The sequence below is a fragment of the Delphinus delphis genome, chromosome X (assembly GCF_949987515.2).
Source record: "Delphinus delphis chromosome X, mDelDel1.2, whole genome shotgun sequence".
NCBI lineage: Eukaryota > Metazoa > Chordata > Mammalia > Artiodactyla > Delphinidae > Delphinus > Delphinus delphis.
Genome location: NC_082704.1, coordinates 119,369,788 through 119,392,541, shown reverse-complemented (window position 1 = coordinate 119,392,541; position 22,754 = coordinate 119,369,788). Strand labels below are relative to the sequence as shown.

The window sequence follows — 22,754 nt, the reverse complement described above, 5'->3', positions numbered from 1 at the left end:
CGTGGCGGGGGGGCAGACACAGGTTCAGATTCTTACTCTCGTTCTCCGTGTGCTTGCATCAGGCCACCTAAGCTTGCTAATAACTTCCCTTCCCTGGATGATGGGATAGCCACACCAACCTTCCTTGCAGACTCACTTAAATGCCAAATGGGTGTCACACGAACGCAGTAGCGCAGTGCTTAAAATCAAGCAGGTGTGAAAAAATGGAAAAAGTCACTCTTGGTGAAATAGTGGTAACGTGGGAGATGCTGCAAAGGAGCACGTGTTACTGGTTTAAATGAGGAAGAGTCGGAAGTAACCGCAGTGAATTTTGAAGACGTTGACTGAAGCAGGTGGTGAAATGAGACAATCCGTCCTGGAGGGTAAGTGCAGGACTGGGGAGGGTCGGGGTTGTCCGTGCGGCTGTTAGAGACCCTGGTGGGAGGGGCACTGCCTGCGGCAGGGGGCGGGAGCTGCCTGAGGAGGGGAGGTGGGGCGCGGGGACTTTCAATGCAGTTCATTGTGAAGTGTCAGGGTCAGCCTGTGACCCCTTTGTGGTCTGCAGCGAATGCCTTGTGCGCAGTGAAACCTCCGGAAACACTTTGTTAGTTGTTTGGGTTACGTTCCTCCTGAGTGTGTAATAAACCCCCAGATACAGAAGAACGTAAAATAGGCTATTGTTTGTTTTTGTTTTGTTTTGTTTTAAACGTCATTGTTTCATCTGACTTAACGGCTGTGGGATTGAGCCTTGGATTGCACACGTTATGCGATGGTCTAGCACAGTTAAACAGGCAAAGCTGCGTAAAATTCGTGCAGCAGGCTTTTCTGCGTTTCCTTCTTTTAAATTACAAAGAGGAAGACACCCGTGCCTTTAGGGGTTTAAAAGGGCAAGGCTTTGGGGGTTTAGGCAGAGAAGCCTTGGGAACATTTCCCCCTGAGGTCAGGAGTCGTCAGTGAGGTCACAAGGGAGCCTTGAGTCCCGGGGTTAGAGTGGGGGGGCGGGGGCGGGGCTGCGTGAACTTGACCGTCACGAGGCAGCGGGCACAGACAGGCAGGCAGACGCCGGGGCTGCCGCAGAGCGGGTCCGTGGGGCGCTGTGCTCACGGCGGGCGGAGAGCTGGTAAGAGAGCCTGGGTCCCCTCTCGGAGCATCTCCTGCAGGACAGGGATGCTTTCCTGCCGCCGTGGCTGTGTGCCAGGCTTTGCAGCGACTCGTGCCCCTTTTGTTGTGCTGTTTTGAAGAGCAGGTGATCAGCTCACAGGGCGGTGTGAGGCCAGTGGGAGAGGTCTGCAGACACGCTCCTCACGTGTTGTTCTGCCTGAAAGGGAACGATAATGCAGATCGTCGTGCAGAGTCCACCTGAGCTCTGCCCGTGCGCACGTGTGTGTGTGGGCACGCGAGCCCGTGCTGTGTGTGTCTGTGTGTGTGTGTGCTTGTACACACGTGCGGTTTTGGTCGCCTGGGTTTCTGCCGTTGGCTGAAAGCGTGCTGGAGCTAGAAGGCAGTGCCCCTCTGGACTTGCTCTGGTGAGCTGGTGTGACTGGGAGCCCTTGGTATGTGGGGCGCGCTCCACGTGAGGTCTGCAGACCTGCCTTCCCTGCCGAAGGGTCCCCGAGGAGACCGGCGGGAGGGCACTAGCGTTTCACGAAGACCCTTCCTTGCTTTGCCTTTTCTTTTTCCGTAGCAGTGAGACATGAGCGTTCTCACAACGGAGGCTTTGACTGTGGATGTAGAAAGGAAATGGTGAGTCAGCCACATCAGAATGAAAAAGGCAGGGAAATCAGGTGTGCGTGTTGAGTCGTGAAAAAGATGCTTGGTGGGTAAATTCACTCATCGCCTGCTGATGGCAATGAAAAAATGCAAATGGAGAAAATGGCACGGGGTGGTTCTGAGCATTTTGCAGCTTTTGCTCTGCAGTCGTGACAATTTAAAGGCAGCATTTCTTGCGGGGTTTACTGTACATGTGCTGTGGGGTTTGGGGTTTTTTTTTTTGCCTTTTATATTGTGATAAATAAAACAAGTTATTAATTTTGGCCATATTTCTAAACGACTGAAATTGTTTGGCTTCACTAAAGCAGGCTTCTGTGTGTGTGGCGGGAGTGTGCCATTTCCACAGGGAAACGGCTGCATGTGTGTGGTACACAGACGCTCACGCACAGTTCGGGTCTGCACTGACTGACTCACGTGGGTAGGAGTCAATCTTGAAATGACTTAGTGGTCGTGCTTAGGTGGAACGTAAAGAGGCACAGGGGTTTGAAGACAGGTTTTCAGAAATCTACCTGACAGCATTTATAATGAAAGAACCTGCTGTCGTATACATTGTCTGAAGACTTACACAATGAAGGCATGGAAAATGATATTTTAACATGTCGTAAAATAAATGAAGATTAGGGACAGGTTTGATGAATGGTTGACATATTTCTTTTCCTTGCAGAGCAGAATCTTTGAGGGCGTGTATTATAAATATTTTTTATGATTATGTTGCAGAAAAGTATTTGATGGCTGGTAGGAAACTGGACATCTCTGTGCAGCTTTTGGTCAAGCAGAATGGAAAAAACATTTCACACTTTCTCTCTCTGTCTCTCTCACACACATGCCCACAAACATATACCCCTTAGGGAAAAATATTTGCAGGGGTATTTTCATCCATGAATGCATGAACGAACAAAACACAGAAAAGCCATTAATAAAAGGAGTATTAGAAATCACCATGCATATTGGTGTTGACCATGCAGGGCAGGTAAGGCTTCTCCTGCCCAGCTGGGGTGACAGACAGCCCTAAATGTATGCTGATGGCTGCGTGTTTGGCGTGAACCGGCGGCTCCCCCAGCCACCTTTGGGTTTTGGAGGTTGCGGAAGCTAATACTTCATGTGGCCTGTAGAATGCATTTGCTTTACTCTCACTGCCTTGAATTCTTTGCCTCTTGTGTGCATTAAAATTTAGGAAGGTCTAGGTGGGGAAGCAGTAGAAACAAGAGGTGGTGTTTTGTGTCCACCGGATCGGCCCATCTCTCCCCGGTCAGCAGACACTCGTGTGTTCTAGCGGGCTTTCTCTCCAACAGGTTAGATAAGTCATTTCTGTGAGGCTTGTAGACATCCCTGGATGTCTGAAGAGATCCTAAAGTTATTTAGTTTTTCACCTTTGAAAAAAGACTTGCAGAATCCTTTGTGTTCATTACTTAAGGTTCAGAAGGGCTTCTCACCTGTATACCTTGGACCTCACAACGTGGGTACCATGTTCATTTGACGATAAGCAAACTGGGGCTTCAGTAGCTGGATTCACACAGCTTCTGGGGCTTCAGTAACTGGATTCACACAGCTTCTGGGGCTTCAGTAACTGGACTCACACAGCTTCCTAATGGAGAGCCCTGCATGCAGTACGGCTGCTCTTCAATCTGCTGGGTTCCTGCTAAGTCCTGCCACCTCGGATGTTGGAAGGTTCTCCAGATGGGCACAGCCTGCATATAGACCTGTATAAGATGCCACACCTCTTCTGTTATTAGCTGTCACGTCCCAGGGCCAGTGCACCAACAGTGCAGTGAGAAGGGGTTCCAGTGTGGGTTTCCGGGGCAGTGGTATAATACAAAGACCTCTTAACCAGGCTGAGAAACTGCGGACTCAGGTCCCAAGCCTGCGTGGACGTGACCTTCTGTTTCTTCATCCACGAAATAGGAAGTTTGGATGGAGTGATTTCTGAGGACCCTTTCAGCTATCATCATTTTTGATTCTCGGGGAGAGAAGCCAGGGACTCAGATTCCCCTTAAATGACACATCCAGGCCAGTGGGTTGTATTGTTGTATTCATTTGCTACCAACATTCATGTGAGTGAAGACATATATGAGATACACGCGTGTGTAGCATCTTTGAGATCCGTCTGTCAATAAATGAGCTCTGCAGCAGACTTGATTTTTCTGCCTGCAGGGGTTTCTTTTTTTTTTTCTGCAGGGGTTTCTTGATGCAATGGCAGTGTCACTGACAGCACACCCACTTGGGTGTTCTGTGGTGAAGTCAGCTGCTACCGGACGAAGTTCTCCCAGGTACAGCTTACATACCATGTGTTATTTAATGACTTTGTTAAAAAGTCCAGCCAGTGGGCGCTTACACATATTTGGAGGCCATTAAAAATAGAATAACTAGGGGCTTCCCTGGTGGCGCAGTGGTTGAGAGTCCGCCTGCCAACGCAGGGGACACGGGTTCGTGCCCCGGTCCGGGAGGATCCCACATGCCGCGGAGCGGCTGGGCCCGAGAGCCGTGGCCGCTGAGCCTGCGCGTCCGGAGCCTGTGCTCCACAACGGGAGAGGCCACAACAGTGAGGGGCCCGCGTACCGCAAAAAAAAAAAAAAACAAAAAAACAGAATAACTAGAAATTCTAGGAAGGTATTAAACATTTATACAGACATACACACCTGCAGATGTATGTGTGTACACATGAGCATGCAAGTATGTGTATATATACACATGTGCACATAAATATGTATTACAGACATTTTATATAGGAATAAAGTAAATTTTCATGTACAGTATATATCTGAAGCCTATTGAGTAATCATTTCTAAATATGGTTCAGCTGAGTAACAATCATGCAATATTCTGAGATGGTATTTTCAAAATTTTGGGTCACGTGCATTGCGCTAAAAGGACACGCTTAAAGCAGATGGTTTTCTCTTAATTTTCGGAGATCCTATGCTATTCTAAGTATGTTTTAATCTCTTACCACAGAGTTTCCCAGAATTAAAAAATGGCTCCTTATTTCATAAGCTTGTTGTATGTTTTTGAGAGCTAGGATTTATGCTTATCTGTGGTTACGGCCTTCTAGGGTGTGTGGTATATAGTCTGTAATAACATTTCCTTCTTTAAATTCCGGAAAGCAGAATGAAGACATTAAAAATTGCCCTCAGCCTCACCGTCCAGAGAGACCACTGTACCCACTTCGTGTCCTTTTTCAGCACAAATGTTCATTGATACACATGTGATCACACGATACGTACTGTATATGAACAGCTTTTTCTCCCCTTGTACGTATGTGCTGCCTGGCATTCTAAGATGCGGTGGCCCAGTAGGAACACCATGGGCTTGTAGGGATGTTCCCAGTCTTTCACAGTGGGAAGTGATACCACAGCGGACATAAGTGGTGAAATATTTGTGCTGTTACACGCTCATTTCCTTAGGAGAACATTCTAGACGTGGAATTGCCAGGCAGTCTTTTGGAAAATACCCCCAAGTTGCCCTCCATAAGGTGGGTCCCTTTCATAGCCCACCACCAACAGCCTAGGCCCGTCCTCCTTCTCCCGAAACCTTGTCCATGTTAGACATTTTTAAAATTCTGTGACTTGGTAGGCAAAACTATTTCATTTTTAACCAGCATTTCCTTGGTGACTAGTAAAGTTGAACTTCCTTGTGTGTTCTTATCGAGCCATTTGTATTTTTTCTTGTGAGCATTACTGTTCACATTTTCTGTCTTCCTGCTGATCACTGTTCTTTACATTGCAAATAGATGCCCGAGGTGTGTTGTGTGCTTTTCAAACACTAATGGTTGGTTAGGGTTAGATTTTTTTTTTTTTTAATTGAAGTACAGTTGATTTACAGTGTTTTAGGTGTGCAGCAAAGTGATTCAGTTATACGTGTATATATATTCTTTTTCAGATTCTTTTCCATTATAGGTTATTACAAGATATTGAATATAGTTCCCTGTGCTGTACAGTAGGTCCTTGTTGTTTGTCTGTTTTATTTATAGCAGTGTGTATATGTTAATCCCAAACTCCTAATTCATTCCTCCCCTCCCTTTCCCCTTTGGTAACCATAAGTTCGTTTTCTATGTCTGTGAGTCCGCTTCTGTTTTGTAAGTAAGTTCGTTTGTATCTTTTTTTAGATTCCACATATTAAGAGATGTCACATGGTATTTGTCTTTCTCTGTCTGGCTTACTTAGTATGATAATCTCTAGGTCCATCCATGTTGCTGCAAATGGCAATATTTCATTCTTATTTATGGCTGAATAATATTCCAGTGAATATGTATACCCCACATCTTCTTTATCCATTCGTCTGTCGATGGGCATTTAGGTTGCTTCCATGCCTTGGCTGTTGTAAATAGTGCTGCTGTGAACGCTGGGGTGCATGTGTCTTTTCGAATTAGAGTTTTCCTCTTTTCTGGACATATGCCCAGGAGTGGGATTGTTGAATCATATGGTAGCTCTTTCTTTCTTTCTTTCTTTCTTTTTTTTTTTTTTTCCGGCCATGCTGCATGGCTTGCAGGATCTTAGTTCCCTGACCAGGGATTGAACCTGGGCCGCCTGCAGTGGAAGCACAGAGTCCTAACCACTGGACCACCAGGGAATTCCCAGCAGCTGTATTCTTAATTTTTTAAGGAACCTCCACACTGTTCTCTGTAGTGGCTGCACCAACTTACATTCCCACCAAGAGTGCAGGAGGGTTCCCTTTTCTCCACACCCTCTCCAGCATTTATTATTTGTAGACTTTTTGATGGTGGCCATGCTGACTGGTGTGGTTAGTTGTTTTTTTTTTTTTCAAACTGTACAAGTGTTTGGGTTTTTTTTTCCCCCTTAATTGGGGTATAGTTGCTTTACAATGTTGTGTTAGTTTCTGCTGTACAGCAAAGTAAATCAGCTATATGTGTACATATATCCCCTCTGTTTTGGATTTCCTTCCCATTTAGGTCACCACAGAGCATTGAGTAGAGTTTCCTGTGCTATACAGCAGGTTCTCATTAATTATCTATTTTATACATACTACTGTATATATGTCAATCCCAATCTCCCAATTCATCCCACCTCCCTTTCCCCCGCTTGGTGTCCGTACATTTGTTCTCTACTTCTGTGTCCCTGTTTCTGCTTTGCAAATAGGTTCATCTGTACCATTTTTATAGATTCCAAATATATGCGTTAATATACGATATCTGTCTTTCTCTTTCTGACTTACTTCACTCTGTATGACAGTCTCTAGGTCCATCCACATCTCTACAAATGACCCAATTTCATTCCTTTTTATGGCTGAGTAATATTCCATTGTATATATGTACCACATCTTCTTTATCCATTCATCTGTCAGTGGGCATTTAGGTTGCTTCCATGACCTGGCTATTGTAAAGAGTGCTTCAGTGAACATTGGGGTGCCGTGTATCTTTTCGAATTACGGTTTTCTCTAGATATACGCCCAGGAGTGGGATTGCTGGATCGTACAGTAGCTCTATTTTTAGTTTTTTAAGGAAACTCCATACTCTTCTCCATAGTGGCTGTATCAATTTGCATTCCCACCAACAGTGCAAGAGGGTTCCCTTTTCTCCACACCCTGTCCAGCATTTGTTATTTGTAGATATTTTGATGATGGCCATTCTGACCGGTGTGAGGTGATACCTCATTGTAGTTTTTATTTGCATTTCTCTAATAATTAGTGATGTTGAGCATCTTTTCATGTGCCTCTTGACCATCTGTATGTCTTCTTTGGAGAAATGTCTACTTAGGTCTTCCGCCTACTTTTTGATTGGGTTGTTCGTTTTTTTGATATTAAACTGCATGAGCTGTTTGTATATTTTGGAGATTAATCCCTTGTCGGTCACTTCGTTTGCAAAGATTTTATGTGGGTTGCAGATATTTTCTGTGGGTTGTTGGTCACTTTGTTTGCAAACCCATTCCGTGGGTTGTCTTTTCGTTTTGTTTCTGGTTTCCTTTGCTGTGCAAAAGCTTTCAAGTTTCATTAGGTCTCATTTGTTTACTTTTTTTATTTCCATTACTCTAGGAGATGGGTCAAAAAAGATCTTGCTGTGATTTCTGTCAAAGAGTATTCTTCTTGTGTTTTCCTCTGAGAGTTTCATGGTGTCTGGCCTTACATTTAGGTCTTTAATCCATTTGGAGTTTATTTTTGTGTATGGTGTCAGGGAGTGTTCTAATTTCATTCTTTTACATGTAGCTGTCCAGTTTTCCCAGCACCACTTATTGAAGAGGCTGTCTTTTCTCCATTGTATATCCTTGCCTCCTTTGTCATAGATTAGGTGACCATAGGTGCGTGTGTTTATCTCTGGGCTTTCTATCCTGTTCCGTTGATCTATATTTCTGTTTTTGTGCCAGTACCATACTGTCTTGATTACTGTAGCTTTGTAATATAGGCTGAAGTCAGAGAGCCGTGATGGCCATTCTGACTGGTGTGGTTAGATTTTCTTTTAAACCATACGAGTGTTTTTAACTGTCACATCATCACCCTTGCCAGGTGGCTTTGTGCAGTCTGTTTGTATTCTGGTGTCTCCTGGCTCCTGGTGGCTGTGCACTCGGCTCAGTGTTTGCAGAAAGGGTGTCCACCCGGGGGTCTATGGGCTGAATACCTTGTGAGGTGTAGACTGCCATCTGAAATACTCTGCAGTGCTTTGCAGAGAAGATAAAACTGCTTGGGAGAAGAACCCGCGGGTTTGATGAACGTCTAATGTGGTGATGCCGTGTGGAAGCAGGAGTCAAAAGATGGGCGCTGCAATCCTCGCTCAGGGGGTCGGGCGGGTCACTTAGGCTCGTGGCATCAGTGAGGCGGGCATGCTGCGCTTTCTCGGGTGTGTGGAGCTCTGTAGGTGGAGGTTGGTACTAGATTTGTCCCGAGAATAGAGACGTGCCCTCTTTCCCAATAACCCCCACTCACCGTCCTCCCTTTTTGCTCTGGGTGGCAGGAACCTCAGGGTCACATTTGAGGCACATATACCCTAATCACATTGGAGGCACATATAACCTAATGACACTGGAGGCACATATACCCTAATGACAAGCCTCTTTGTGATGCTTTCCCACCCTTACGCCTTTTCACTTTTTAAAAAGATATTATCTCTTGTTGGGATGTTTCTATGTTCATTTTAATGCTCCTGCTGTGTTTTCGTCTGATAAGTCACCTCAAAACATTTGATCATTGAGGGTGTAAGTATGTTGAAATAAGGTAAATAGGTGTCGTAGAACTATAAACAGATTCAAAAGAGCCAAGCGCTTCTCAATAATCAGTTAATATTTTTGTGATGGTCATTGTTTTATGGAAAGATCAAGTTAGTTCGAATTGCCCTTAATGACCAAGTCACCCTAATGGAATCTGCCCGTTGGACTCGTGTCTGTAGCAGTCGGGGCAGCGTGGTGGTCATAAGCGGAGATGGAGCCGGGGCTGCCCACCTCTCAGGTAAGGTGAGGGGGCAACGTGAGTCCTCTCCCAGGCCCGTCAGCTCCGACACGCTGGACTCCTGAGGGTGTGGGTTGGTTTCCAGATCAGAAGAAGAAGTGCATTCTCAATGGACAGGTCTTTGGGTGACATCGTACAATATCTTACAGGTTACCGATTGTGTTCGTGTGGTTAGGTGCCCTGGAGCCTGCAAAGTCGTATCAGGTAGACAGAGCACCTCCCTTGAAGGCGCTTACCCTCTGCTGTAATGGAGAATAATACATAACAGATTACCACAGACCAGGTGACTTCAGCAATGGTCATTTATCTCTCACAGTCCAAGATCAAGGTGCTGGCCAGTTCAGTTCCTGGTGAGACCCCTTTCCTGGTGGGCAGACAGCCATCGTCCTGCTGTGTCCTCACACGGTGGAGAGCAGGGGCGTGGTGGGAAGCAAGCTCTCTTGTGTGTCTTCTTATACGGGCACTAATGCCACTCACGAGGGCTCCACCCTTACAACCTAATCATTTCCCAGCCATGTGATACCATCATGTTGGGGGTTAAGATTGAACATGAATTTTCAGGGGACACAAACATTCAGTCCATAACATAAGTGTAAATGGCTGTGATGTAGGGTAGTCAGAAGGCCCAAGAGAATCAGTCTGCCTGCTTTGACTTCCAGTCCTGTACCTTCCCTCCCTCCTCATCCCCCTCCCCCTCCCTCCCTCCCTCCCCCTTCTCCCCCCCACCTTCCTTCCTGTTACCTCCCTGGGCCGTTGCTGAAACCTGCTTTGTGCCAGGCACTGTTAGGACCCGGGACACACAGGGTAGACAAGACAGAAGTGGGTGCTGTCAGTCTAGCCAAGAGGAGTGATATTAAATTAAAATAATACAGATGCGTCAAGTACAGTTTAGGGACAAACCCATAGAGATTAAATCCTTATGGGGGTTCACGAGCAGAAAGGCTTATCTTTGGCAATAGGCCGGGGAAGCGCTTGATCGCAAAAAAGTTTCCCTTCATTTGGATCTTAAAGAATAGGAACGGTGTCCACGCGGCAGAAAAGGGAGCCCCAACCGTGTGGGGCGGGGAAGGACCTTTGTCCGAAGTGTATGTGCAGGAACGGGGGTGACTGGCGAGTGGCAGGTGGTTTGGGGCGGACGTGAGGGAACCTGGCAGATCAAAGCGGGCAGGCTGGCCTTGAGTTGGGTGGGAGGGCGGGAAATTTTAGGGGGAGAGAATTAAGCATATCTGCCTTCCATGCTAACTGTAATTAAGATGTGTGCGTGTCTGTAAAATTGAAGAAGTAGAAGAGACAGGAGGATTGGACATGCCCGTCACCGGTCGTCTATCACACAGGACGCTTGAACATTCCGGAAAAGTCACCGCGAGATGGCTTTGCTTTCAGAAAATGTAACTTGTGAATGTTGTAAATGGATTCACGCTCTAATGTGTTGAAATGGGGTGTTTCCCCCTTATAACTGCAATATGGTTTGACTCGTAGTTTGAATCCTTCACATCTGCTGCAGACAGTCGGCCATCTTTGCAGACAAGAGTGCTGAGTAACTTACAAGGGTTTCAGGCAATGACCGCCGTAGAGCGAAAGGAAACTTTCTTAGGCAGTGGAATTGTACTTAGGCTTGGTTGTGCTGGTGAACGCACAGCCTTGCACATTTACCCAAACTCGTCCACCGGGTACACCTCGAATCAGTGAACTTTATGGTATGTAATTGATACCTTGATAAAAGTGGGATGGGCTGTGGAGAAAAATGCAAGTGGAAATGTTATGGAATGTGAAAACCTCCTACATCCATAGCTACCTGTCTAGGAAATCAAACGTGCCTTTTTAAAACAGCGAAGTGGCTCAGAAGAGCGTGTACCTGTAAGGGTAAGGGACAAGAATTAAGGTGAACCCAAATTCATAGTTGCTTGTTACCTAGGGCCTAACATTTTTAGCTTTTTCGTTTTCATCAACCGTAGATCACACTTAATAAAAAATGACACAGGCTAAATAAAAATGACACAACTTAGATGTTCCTAAAACTGTTACTAAGGTAAATGTCTGCCGTAATAAAATAATATTTATCACGGTGACTGTCCAGACCTGATTTTTCTTCTAACTCTTATGACTTTGTTTTTGTCATTTTTGGTTATTATTATTATTTTTTTGGGCTGCTCTGTACAGCTTGCAGGATCTTAGTTCCCCAACTAGGGATTGAACCTGGAGCCGTGGCAGTGCAAGTGCAGAGTCCTAACCCCTGGGCCACCGCAGAATTCCCCCCCACCACCCTTTTTTGTGGACCGTCACGACTTTGAATGACAGTTTGTGGAGGTGCCCTTGGTTCACAGGTGGACGGTCACGAGGGACCATTGCTCCTACTAGCAGCTCAAAAGGAGGGGGGCACAGAAAAGTAATTCAAATCGTTGTTTTAAAAAAACTCCCCAGATGCTCCCCCATGTAAATGAAATCCCTTCCCTAGCATTCTTGTCATAGCCTGCAGAGTGCGTATCAAAGTGAGCACTGACATATGTTTGCATTTTGCAAAAATTACTGTCTTCCTTGATTTCTAGACCAGGGCTCAGCAAACTACAGCCCAAGCGCCCAATCCCCTGGGCCAGGGTTCGGGAAGCCTGTCCTGGTGCACGACTGTGGGTTGGTCCCTGCAGGCTTGGTACCAAGGGGTATCTCATCGTTTTGTTTTGTTTTTTTTCAGATGATGATGATCTAGTTGGGGAGAGACATGCCACGCCAAGGATGAAAACTTCAGGAGTAGCTTTTAATACCCAAAGTGGATAGAAAAGTGAGAGAGAAGGAAGTTGGGAAGGGAGGTCCCATAAAGCACAGCTTCCTAACACTGGCGTGACATCCAGATTGCCTGGGAGGTGTTCTGTCAGACACAGATTTGCAGGCAAGCATTTCCTCCCCGGTCCCTACCTCCATCTGCCCAGGCCTGGCTTTCTGATGGAGTAAGTCTGAGGAGAGCTTAGATTCGTGTGTCTAAAATCATCTACATTCTTCAGAATAGTCTCGACAAGAATTGGAGGGGGGGTTGGTTTGAAGAAATAAGATTGGCTGTGAATACAAGATGATTGTTGGATACTTGGGGATTGCCTGTATATCCTCTCTCACATATTCAGTGGAAATTTTCTTACCTAAAAAACTTTAGGACTTCCCTCGTGGCACAGTGGTTTCAGAATCTGCCTGCCGGGCAGGGGACACGGGTTGGAGCCCTGGTCCGGGAAGATCCCACATGCCGCGGAGACACTAAGCCCGTGCGCCACAACTACTGAGCCTGTGCTCTAGAGCCCGAGAGCCACAACTGTTGAGTCCACGTGCCACAACTACTGAAGCCTGTGTGCCTAGATCCCGTGTTTCGCAACAAGGGAAGCCACCACGGTGAGAAGCCTGCGCACCGCAACTCAAGAAAGCCCACGTGCAGCAACGAAGACCCAGTGCAGCCATGCATAGACAGATAGATGGATAGATAGATAGCTTGCTTTAAAACCAAAAAATAAAACTAAAAATGTTGCCCGGCTCTCCGCAGTAAGGGCAGGGGTGGTTCTGGGTGGGAGGGAAGGGCAAGGGGTTGTGTATCTGCAGCATTCTAGTTTTTCTTCTTTTTGGAAACGAGTACGGAAAGGGTAACTTTATTCCTGGTAGTAAAGCCTCTGATGTTTGTTACAGTTTGCTCTGTTCTTTTCCGTGGGTTTGGGATACTTTGTTTGTTTTTGCGGTACGCAGGCCTCTCACTGCTGTGGCCTCTCCCGTTGCAGATCACAGGCTCCAGACGCGCAGGCTCAGCGGCCATGGCTCACGGGCCCAGCCGCTCCGCGGCACGTGGGATCCTCCCGGACCGGGGCACGAATGCGCGTCCCCTGCATCGGCAGGCGGACTCTCGACCACTGCGCCACCAGGGAAGCCCTGGGATACTTTCTAATGTATCCACTTAGCTCTCTAGACAGCCTGGTCTACTGTCAAACAGGATACAGTGGTCTCCTATGGGCGTAGCAGGGGCTGTAGGGTCAAAGGCAGGTGGAGCTGCTTTTGAGTGCCTCCCCGCCTGTGGCTTGCGTTTTGTTCCGCGCTTCAGGTGTCTTCTGCTCAGCTGTTGGTTGACCGGTGCTGACTGTGTGGGACCGGCTTGGCTGCCTTTGTGTGCAGCTGAGCCGAGGGGTCTGAGTGCCCATCTGAGGAGGTAGCAGCTCCGCACTGGGACTGGGAGGTCACTGTGGATCCCTGAGGACCCTCTTCTGTCCTCCAGCTTCACAAGACAGATCGTGTCCCGCCTGATTGCCGAGTCAGCTTCCGGCACACACTCACATTGTCACCTATGACAGGTGGCCCAGCGTTGCTGATGGCCAGCCCCGCCTCTCCAGACATCTTAATCCAATCAGTTTGGCCAGTTGTAAGAAAATTTCAGATCGGTGTCAGGCTTGCCCAAAAGACTGTGTGTAATGTATGTTTTTAGCAAAGCAAGTAAGAGAAAGGCAGAAGAAAACTTGGCTTAAAAAATCACATGAAAATAGCATTTTTATTCCGTTAGTCTATGGTGATATGATTCTCTTCTTCTGAAAAATAATTTTGCAACAGAAACCGGTCTGGAGCTTTGATTGGCAGAGGGGATTTGCCTGATTTCTGTCAAAACAAAAACAAAACCTCCAAGGATCACATCTTGGGACGAAGAATGAAGGTCTCTAGCGACAGAAGTAAGAAAGGCCTGGAATGGATTCTCGAAGAAAACGTAGCGCTGGATACTTGAGGGGCTGTCCCAGGTGATCATCTCTGGACCCAGGTGTTCTCTGTTACTGGAAACCAGCCCCTCAAGAAATCAGTGCCTTTACACATTTTGTTTTGGATCATCTGTGAGTGGCGTCTTTTCATCTGTTCTTCCCACTTAACCACAAATGACATCAGTCTCTCTAATTCGAGTTCTTTCCTCTTACCATCCAAGTTCCTGCAAGCAAAAATAAAACCCAAAGGAAGCAGCAAACCTTTTTATCATCTGTTAAGACACGGAAGGAGTAACATTTCATCTGGTTTTGTAAAGTAAGTGCTTTCCCCACATGGCATTAGAATCGCGGAAGGGAGAGCCTGCTTGGGGGCTGGTGCAGAGGAAGCTTCCCTGGAGAGGTTGCAGGGAAGAAATGACCGGGGACTTCCCCGGTGGTCCAGTGGTTAGGACTCTGCGCTCTCACTGCCGAGGGCCGGCGTTCAGTCCCTGGTCGGGGAACTAAGGTCCTCCTACAAGCTGCGCCGTGCAGGCAAAAAAAAAAAAAAGAAAAGAAAAATGAGTAAGTGAAGCATGATTCCGGCTACCGTCTTCCCTGAAGGTGGTCCTCCAGGATACATATTGGGAGCTGAACTTGTGGACACGGCCCTCCTGCATGCCCTCCAGTGAGGGCATATCTGTGCATTCATTTGGTCAGTGTTGGTTTTGTGCCTGGAAACAGAGAGAAGGACAGTCGGACACCCTGTGCCCTTGGGGGGCTCCCCATGTGGGAAATGCCAAGGAAAACTGGTGTCTCCTGGGAGAAGAGTGGTAACGCCGTCATTCCAGGGCATCCGTGCTGTTTGAACGGACTCTCATGTGTTTCTGTCCATTGGTGAATGGATTGGTTGGTCAGCTGGTTGACGGCCTCTCTTGGGTTCCCACGTCTTGCCCCCCATCTCATTGGGCTTGTATGGGGTGCCGTGTAGACAGACGAGCCTGCAGTTCCCCAAGGCGATGGGTGGCTGCTGGGGATTCCTTGGGGGACAGGAAGATCCCTGGCGACACCAGCGGCTCCTTCAGGAGACCTGCACATGGAACGGTGTGGGTGTCCCGTGTCCCCCCAGCCCCCTGGCCCTGTGCTAAGGCCTGGTGGTCCTCCGGCTTCAGACAACCTGAGTGGCGATGCCTGATACATCCCAACACGCCAGTGTCCCTGATCGTTAACAGACAGTTCGACACTTCACAGAATCACCGTGGTTCACACCCACAGCCAACAGACGTGCGGTTTCTAGGAACCTCGGACTGTGACTCAAGTCCTTGGTGGAAGCATGTCTCTGTTGGAAGGCAGCCCCTCGGGTCTCACCAGCTGTCAGGCAATTTCACTCTGCAGACAGCGCAGGCCCCGGACCCTGGGTCTGCAGCACGTTCTCAAGCACACTTCTCGGAGCACCCAGCCGCCCGGTCCATGGCTGACCTTGGCGGTGTGCTGGCCATGTGTACAGTCTAAGTGGTGGTATCCGCTGGAAGTTCTCTCTGTCTCCCCCTCTCTGTTGTTGCAATGAGGCAGTTCCACTGCACGGAGTTCCGGTGGTGCCCTTCGTACCCACAGATGCCCCGGGGTGGGTGGGGGGCTGCCGCTGGGATGCCCTTCCCCGCTCGGGGGCCCGTGCTGTGCCGTGATGTGGGGAGAAGGTACACAGGGTGTCGGTATCGCGGGGACCTGCTCTGGGGTCTGCTCGGCCGCACGCCGGCCCCTTCCTGGTGGGTGCCAGGTGTAGCATCCGGCTGGTAGGAAGCCCCACTCCGGTCCTTCCACACCAGGGGCTTTGTCTGCCTCTGCCCCCGCCCGCAGCGACCCCATGTGGCCTGTGGTTCACCCGGGGAGGTTAGGGAATGAACCTCCGTGGGGGCACAGTCACTTGCCCGACGGCACATAGCTAGTAAGTGCTTCTGCGCCTGCAAGTGGGTGCCCGAGGGAGCCCCAGTCGGGCGTGGCCTAGTTCTCTCTAGCCGCCTCAGGCCCCAGAGCACGTTAGGAGGAACAGCCTCCAGCCGTAGCTGTGGGCACAAGTCACACTTGGCCGTGCGTCCTCTTCTGATCATTGATTCCAGAAGTACTTAGGAAGGGAGGGAAGGAGCCTGTGTGAGTTAAGTTGTCCAAAGAGTTGGAATTTTTCTCTCTTCTTTGGTGAGGATAATTGCTCACCCTGTTTACAGAGGTGTGCTAACTTAGTGATCCCAGGGAGATCCAGAAACACTTGCTTATGTTGGGAATGTTCACATGCAAGCTCATGTGAACCCTGCTGCCTGCATCTCCGAAAAAATGCGTCTTCCCTCCTTACCTTTCTGCCCGGGGACCGAAAGCCATGAATGCATTTGTGCACGTAACAGACGTCCAGGCCGTGGTGTGACCCAGTGCTCGTAGCTAACGATGGCCCGCGAGGCCCTGGAGAAGAAAACCTGGCTCCCTGTCTCCGTCGAGGTGCTCACAGCCCCAGGGTGAGAGTGGAGACCAGTGAACAGTACAGTCATCAGAGAGAGTGACCAGCCCTGTGCTAGGGGCTATCCAGAGGCCGGGAGACCGCAGGGCTTGCGGAGCCGCGGGCCTGTGTGAGGGCAGGGCAGCTGTGCAGAAGATGGGGCGGCAGGGAGCAGAACACTGGCACCCGAGGACACAAGGAGCCCAGTGACGTCACGGGCTCGTCAGGAACAGATGGCATCTGGAAATAGAGCCGCTGCCTCTCAGGGATGCAGCCTGTGCTTAGACACAGGGCTGGCTGTCTCCACACCATGATCAAAAGTGGAGACTTGAGGGCTTCCCTGGTGGCGCAGTGGTCGAGAGTCCGCCTGCCGATGCAGGGGACACGGGTTCGTGCCCCGGTCCGGGAAGATCCCACATGCCGCGGAGCGGCTGGGCCCGTGAGCCATGGCCTCTGAGCCTGCGCATCCGGAGCCTGTGCTCCACAACGGGAGAGGCCACAACAGTGAGAGACCCACGTACCAAAAAAAAAAAAAAAAGTGGAGATTTGAATCAGAGCAGTGTTGACGGGATTTCAAGAGCATTTGATACATAACTTATAATTGTTTTTTTTTATTACATTTTTTGGGGCTGTTAACAGTGGTTTGTGTCCTCTCGCAGGGTGTTTGCACTACTGGGCAGTGTTGAAGGTGGCCTTTCCTGCGCTCTTCCCCCTTCAGATTAGCTGTGTTTCCCTCTGCAGTCCTGTCGCGGACCTTTCTCCTCCCCGTGTCCTTCACAGCGTCCAGTCGGCCTGCTGGGCTCCAGCCCCCGGAGGGGGCTGCGGGTCTGTGGAATCCTCAGCCGCTGAGAACCTGCTGCCTGTCCTCCCTGCCCTGGGAGCTGCTGTCTCCTTGGTAACAGGTCCTGAGTGTGTTCCACAGGGGAATGAGCACCCGAAGCCGTATATCGCGGCTGCCTTTGCAGTTCTCCTTTGCGCTGCTGACTCCCCGCTCCTGGGTCCACCCTGGAGTGCGTGCAGGGAGATACTTAGTTGCTTACTCGCCCATGCAGAGTCCTTAACTCATTGTATATTCTTGGTCTTTACGTCTGGATCTTGCTATCACCATTGACTGTGAAGATACAATAGAAGGGGATATACATGCATACACACGGATACCACACAGACACACGTGCGACACATGTGATATGTAAACACACACACATTATCCATGTTATGTACAAACTAGTCACTTGGAACCTATTAGAAACACAGGTTGGAATATGACCCCGGTAGAACCCCAAGTTCCCGCCTTTAGTCCCTTTCCTTTGTGAGCTGGATTCCCTGAATTCTTGCCAGCGGGGACAGTAAGGACCAATTCGAACCTATCAGAAACACAGGTTGGAATATGGCCCCGGTAGAACCCCAAGTTCCCGCCTTTAGTCCCTTTCCTTTGTGAGCTGGATTCCCTGAATTCTTACCAGCTGGGACGGTAAGGACCAATTCGTGCTGTTATGGCTTTCACTTTGCAAGTTCGGGAGGAAGCCAAGAAAAAGTCAGGGGTGGAGGACAAACTTGGCCCAGAAATTGCCACGTGAAGTTAGATGTGGGGTGGGCCACAGGGGACCAGCTGTGCTCCTCCAATGAGAAGTGGCCAGGCAGCCCTCACTTAGAGAGTGCCCTCAGGTCCTGCGAAGGCTGCGGCGCTAGTAAGGCAGGAAGGAGCCCGGGGCACCTGCTGACGACAGAAGGTCTTTTGCTCTGAGTCACTGTCCCACTCTCAGTGGGGCTTTGCTCCTACAGGTGTGACCTCTACCTTCTCTGGGTAGATCTTAGCGTGTCCTGTCTAAGGCACTTTGCAAATAGAGCTCCTTTTATTTTTATTTTTTAAATTTACTTTTGGCTGCATCGTGTCTTCGTTGCTGTGCGCGGCCTGTCTCTAGTTGTGGCGAGGCCGGGGGGGGGGCCTACTCTTGGTTGCAGTGTGAGGGCTTCTCATTGCCGTGGCTTCTCTTGTTGTGGAGCACGGGCTCTAGGCATGCGGACTTCAGTAGTTGTGGCACAGGGGCTTAGCTGCTCCGCGGCATATGGGATCTAACCGGACCAGGGCTTGAGCCCGTGTCCCCTGCATTGGCAGCCGGATTCTTAACCACTGCACCACCAGGGAAGTCCCTAGAGTTCCTTTTAAATTAACATATTAAATATGAACCCAGATGGCCCAAGACACTTAGATTTTAGCAGTAAATTGTAGCTGATCTAATTCTCCGTTTTAATGAGGTGGTGGCTATTCATTTAATAGGTACCAGGTGCTTTCGTGTGGGTCTGTGGATGCTAGAGTTCAAGAGTTTTATAAGCAAAAAAGTTCAAGTGTTCCTCAACTCTTTGAAGTGAAAGATTGGGGAGGCGTTCATGAATTGTCATAAATTAGGTTTTACTGTCTTAAGAGGCACTATGGTTTCAATGGAAGGGAGGCACGAGGTTTGCTTTTCCGCGGCAGGCCAGATGAAGTAGTGTGTGACAGGGCATCTGAGCTGTGAGTCACACTTCTCCCACTGTTGTCCATTTGATGACGTCTAAATGCCATTCTGTCTTTTGTAACCAGACAGCTGCTGTGTATTGTTCTCTAAACCATCCATTACATTGTTTGGGTTATTTTGATAACTTCTAGTTTAATGTTGTCAACGAAAATAATCGAAAAACAATCTGTAACAGGAATAGAAAAGAGTTTTATCTGAGCCAAACTGAGGACTACAGCCCAGAGAAGCCTGCTTCCCAGAGTAGTCTGAGGAACTGCTCCCAAGAAGCATGGCGTTCGGCACAGATTTATGTCTTGTCAAAAACAAAGAACGTTAAACAAGTCGGGAATACATTGCTTCACAGTTTCAAAACAGACCAGCACATACACAGCGAGTCAGTGTGGCCCTGGCACCTGGGAAAGGGAGTCTTAGCATTGAAGGAGCGCCCGCATGGACTTTCCGGGAACAGAAGCATTTAGTCTTTATTTTTCACATGGACGCTCTTTACTTGTGGTCAGTGCGCCCTTTTCTTTAATAATTAATGCAGATGTACAGTGAATGTTTGCTAGGCCACAAACAGGCTGTTTAAGTGAGCATAAAATTCAAGTTGCCTTATGTGTAAGCCGGAATGACTTCCCCAGACCTCAGTAAGTTAGCATTTCTTTCATCAATGTGTGCCCAGTACAGATTAAAAAAATAAACAACACCTAACTCCCCCGAGCTGGGTTAATATTGTCTTAATTTGGAAGCAGAGAACAAACCTGCCCCTTTTAGGGTCCAAGCAGGTCTGGCTCTCTTCTGTCCTCTTGCAGATGCTGAGCCCTTGCAGCTGCTGTCTCTGGGCTGGAGGTAGTGCCAGTGAGGAGTGTGGCCCCAGCTGGCTGATGGGCGAAGGCAGGGGAGTTGGGGTTGGTCCATGGTCTACTCTCGACCAGCCATTGAACCTGGAAGGGACCTTTCTCCTGAGGACATAGCAAGAGAGACATGCAACGAGCAGTTGACTCTGAGAACAGCTGCCTGGATGGGGTTGGGACATCTGTAATGCCCAGGCCTGGTATCGTGTCCAGGGCCCCAAGGGGTTGCCAGGGTGTGTGGGGACGAGGTCTTCTATCCCACTTGTTTCGCAGTAGGTTACATCTCTTACTGGCACTTGTGCTCTACCTACTGGGTGTCTGATTGCTGCCCTTTTTAGGGTCTCCTTTAACAGCTCTGAGGGTGTCTTAACGGAGAACAGCTCTTCCTGTGAACGGAAAGGTCAGTCAGAGGCTCATTTCATTATTCAGTCAGGTGGGAAGAAAGTGTGTCAGCGAAAGCAGCAAAGGCGTGGCCGGCTGACTTGTTGCGAGTTTGATGGTTATCATAACGCCCACGAGCTTTAGCCTCGGCACAGCTATACGTGCACGTGAAGCATGCCTGCATGTGTTTTGCAGGCGTGTGTGTGCGTGCGCGCACGCGCGCATGTAAGTACGTTTCAGGGAAAGAGAGAAATGGATACGGATGTGGAAATGGATGAGTATGGAAAGATCAGTGTCGCACTGCAGCTTCCAAAACGAAGCCTCTGTTTTTCTTCTATTTAATGACAGACTACTGATTTTAAAGTTTATCAGTTTACTTGCTGCCCGTCTTAGAAAGTTCCGTCCCTTTGTATATGGTAATTTCCCGAAATAAACCACATGAAAATATTGTTGCAACATGAAGTAAACATTTCTGAATATCACAGTTTGAGGATTTCTACACACATTGTTTTTTTAAATGTTTGTGTGAATTACATTTTGCCCCCAAATTGCAGTCTGTGTGTACACGTGTGTCTGTAACGTGCGTACCTCCTGTCCTGTGGTATGACACGCCAGCGTACTGGCGAATGTCCAGTGTGTGTTTGGCGTTGATGCCTTGTGTTAGGAATCGCAGCGGGGACAGGCGCAGGCAAACGTATGTGGATTGAATTCCTTAACATGACTGAAGGAGGTTATGGAGACGTGGGTGTAGTCCTGTTTGGGGAGATGTTAACTGGAACCGCTGGCTCATTTTTCTTCCTTTCTCCCCTAGACAAGCAGATGCCCCATGTGCAGAAGACAGTCCGGGAGCGCAGCGGGACCCCCAGCAGCCGTCCCAGGTCTCTGAACCAGCTGGCTCCCGGGAAGCTCCGGAGGTGCCCCCGGAGGGCCGTGGCCGGGCGGGGACCCTTCCTTGCGATTACAGATACCCGGAGGAACGCGTGACCGCGGACCGGCCTGCCGCCTCGCACGCCCGGGGGCAGGACCCCCGGCCCCTGAGCGCTGCCCCGCTCTCCCGGAGGCCCGCTCCACAGAGGCCGCCGCCGCCCAGGCGTGAGCCCAGGCCCTTGGCGGGCGTACCTGCGGCTGCTCACCTGGGCGCGCCCGGCAGGCCCCGCCCCCTGGCCCCGGAGGTGTGCTCGTGCTCGGACCGTCCGGCCCTCGCCCGCTGCAGCCCCGGCGCCTCGGCGGAGAAGCCGAGCGCCGCCCGGCCCGCGGCAGATGGCCCGCGGGCTGCGGGGGAGCCGGCCGGGCAGCATGTAGACGAGCGCGCAGGCTGGCCTCGGCGGGAGGCGCCGCTCCTTTCCAAGTTCCGGCCCTTGCAGACCTCCGCCATGGAGACCTCGCGCTCCCCGTCGCCTCAGTTCGCGCCGCAGAAGCTGACGGACAAACCCCCGCTGCTCGTCCAGGATGATAATTCCACCAGGTACTGTCTCTGGACGGCGGCCTGAGGCCTTCTTCCCCTCTGCCGGCCCCCTTCCACCGTGGGAGGCTTTCAGCGCTCCTTTCCTGGGTGGTGAACCACTGCCGCCTTGCTCCCGGCTCCCCGTCCTGGAGTTTAAGTGGGTCCTGGGGGCTGACATGGGGGAGAACCCACCACTCGAGTGGTCAGCTGGAGTGTTAACTTGCTGGGGGCTTTCCTGCCCCACAGGGGGTGAGGGAGGTAGAGGAGGGAGTAGACTGTCCCCTGGTCCTGTTCCCAAGCCCGACAGGTTGATAGCTGCGTTACCTACAGGCTTCTGCACAGCGGGGCTGGTTTTCCCAGCTGAGTTCTGTTTGTAATCAAGTTTAACCTAAGCATGAGACTTTCAAGCAAATTCGGTGTTTTTCGTGATGTCCAGTATTTCCACATGCCTTTTTTTCTAGTTCTTTTTATATGAAAAGGCTGAGGTGGTGTTTACCTTTTATTAAAGCAGAGGAAAACTCGATCCCGTCCCATGGTGCTGTTCTCAGGGTCACCGGCATGGGATTGTCGGTTGTGCCCACTGAGCCACTGGTGAATGCTGTCAGGCAGGGACCAGTCAAGAAATGAGAAATAGAAGGGGGGGAATTTTCTTCTCATTCTCTAGAGCACTGGTTCTCAGCCGGGGGGGTGGCATTGCGGCCCCCAGGAGGACACTGGGCCGTGTCTGCAGACGTTTTGGGCGTCACAGCTGTTGGGCGTGGGGCTTGTTCCTCGGCTCCTGGCATCTGTTGGGCGGAGGCCAGGGGTGCCGCTTAGTATCCTACAGTGCCCAGGACGGCCCCCCAGCAAAGAATTCGCTGGCCCTGCATGTCAGTACCGTCTGATATAGTAGCTACCAGTCGCACGTGGCCATAGCGATATAAGTTAATGAGAATGAAATGAAACCTGTTGCTCAGTTGCGCCCTCTGGGGCTAGTGGCTACCACCCTGGACAGCCCAGATGATGGCTGACTTCATCATCATGGAAAGTTCTGCTGGATCTCCCCGCTGTAGAGTCTTGAACTTTGTTTTTTTTTTTAACCCTTAAGATAACTTGACAGAGAGGAAACAGTACCGATAGCGTCCTGGGTCTCCGTGCGTGGCATGGCCAAATGCGGCTGCACCTGCGGGCCGGCACTGTTCTGCATCGTTCAGAATGCAGGTGTCACTTAGAGATCCTTTGTGTTGGCAATGTTGTTCAGTCCTGAAAGGGAGGAGAAGCGATGAAGTAGTTTGTGTG

The 22,754-nt window shown here is 49.7% G+C and overlaps 1 protein-coding gene and 1 non-coding gene across 3 annotated transcripts in view; one reads left to right on the top strand and one right to left on the bottom strand.

Moving 5' to 3' along the window:
- Positions 1 to 22,754, top strand: part of SHROOM2 (shroom family member 2) — a 135,581-nt gene that overhangs the window by 97,734 nt on the left and 15,093 nt on the right. For both annotated transcript variants that reach the window (XM_060003161.1, XM_060003160.1), the window contains exon 6: positions 20,844 to 21,497. In XM_060003161.1, the coding sequence (XP_059859144.1) occupies positions 20,844 to 21,497 (654 nt within the window). The remainder of the gene's footprint in view (positions 1 to 20,843; positions 21,498 to 22,754) is intronic.
- TRNAG-UCC (transfer RNA glycine (anticodon UCC)) lies at positions 6,240 to 6,312 on the bottom strand. The gene has a single exon. It is a non-coding gene; the product is annotated as a tRNA-Gly (tRNA).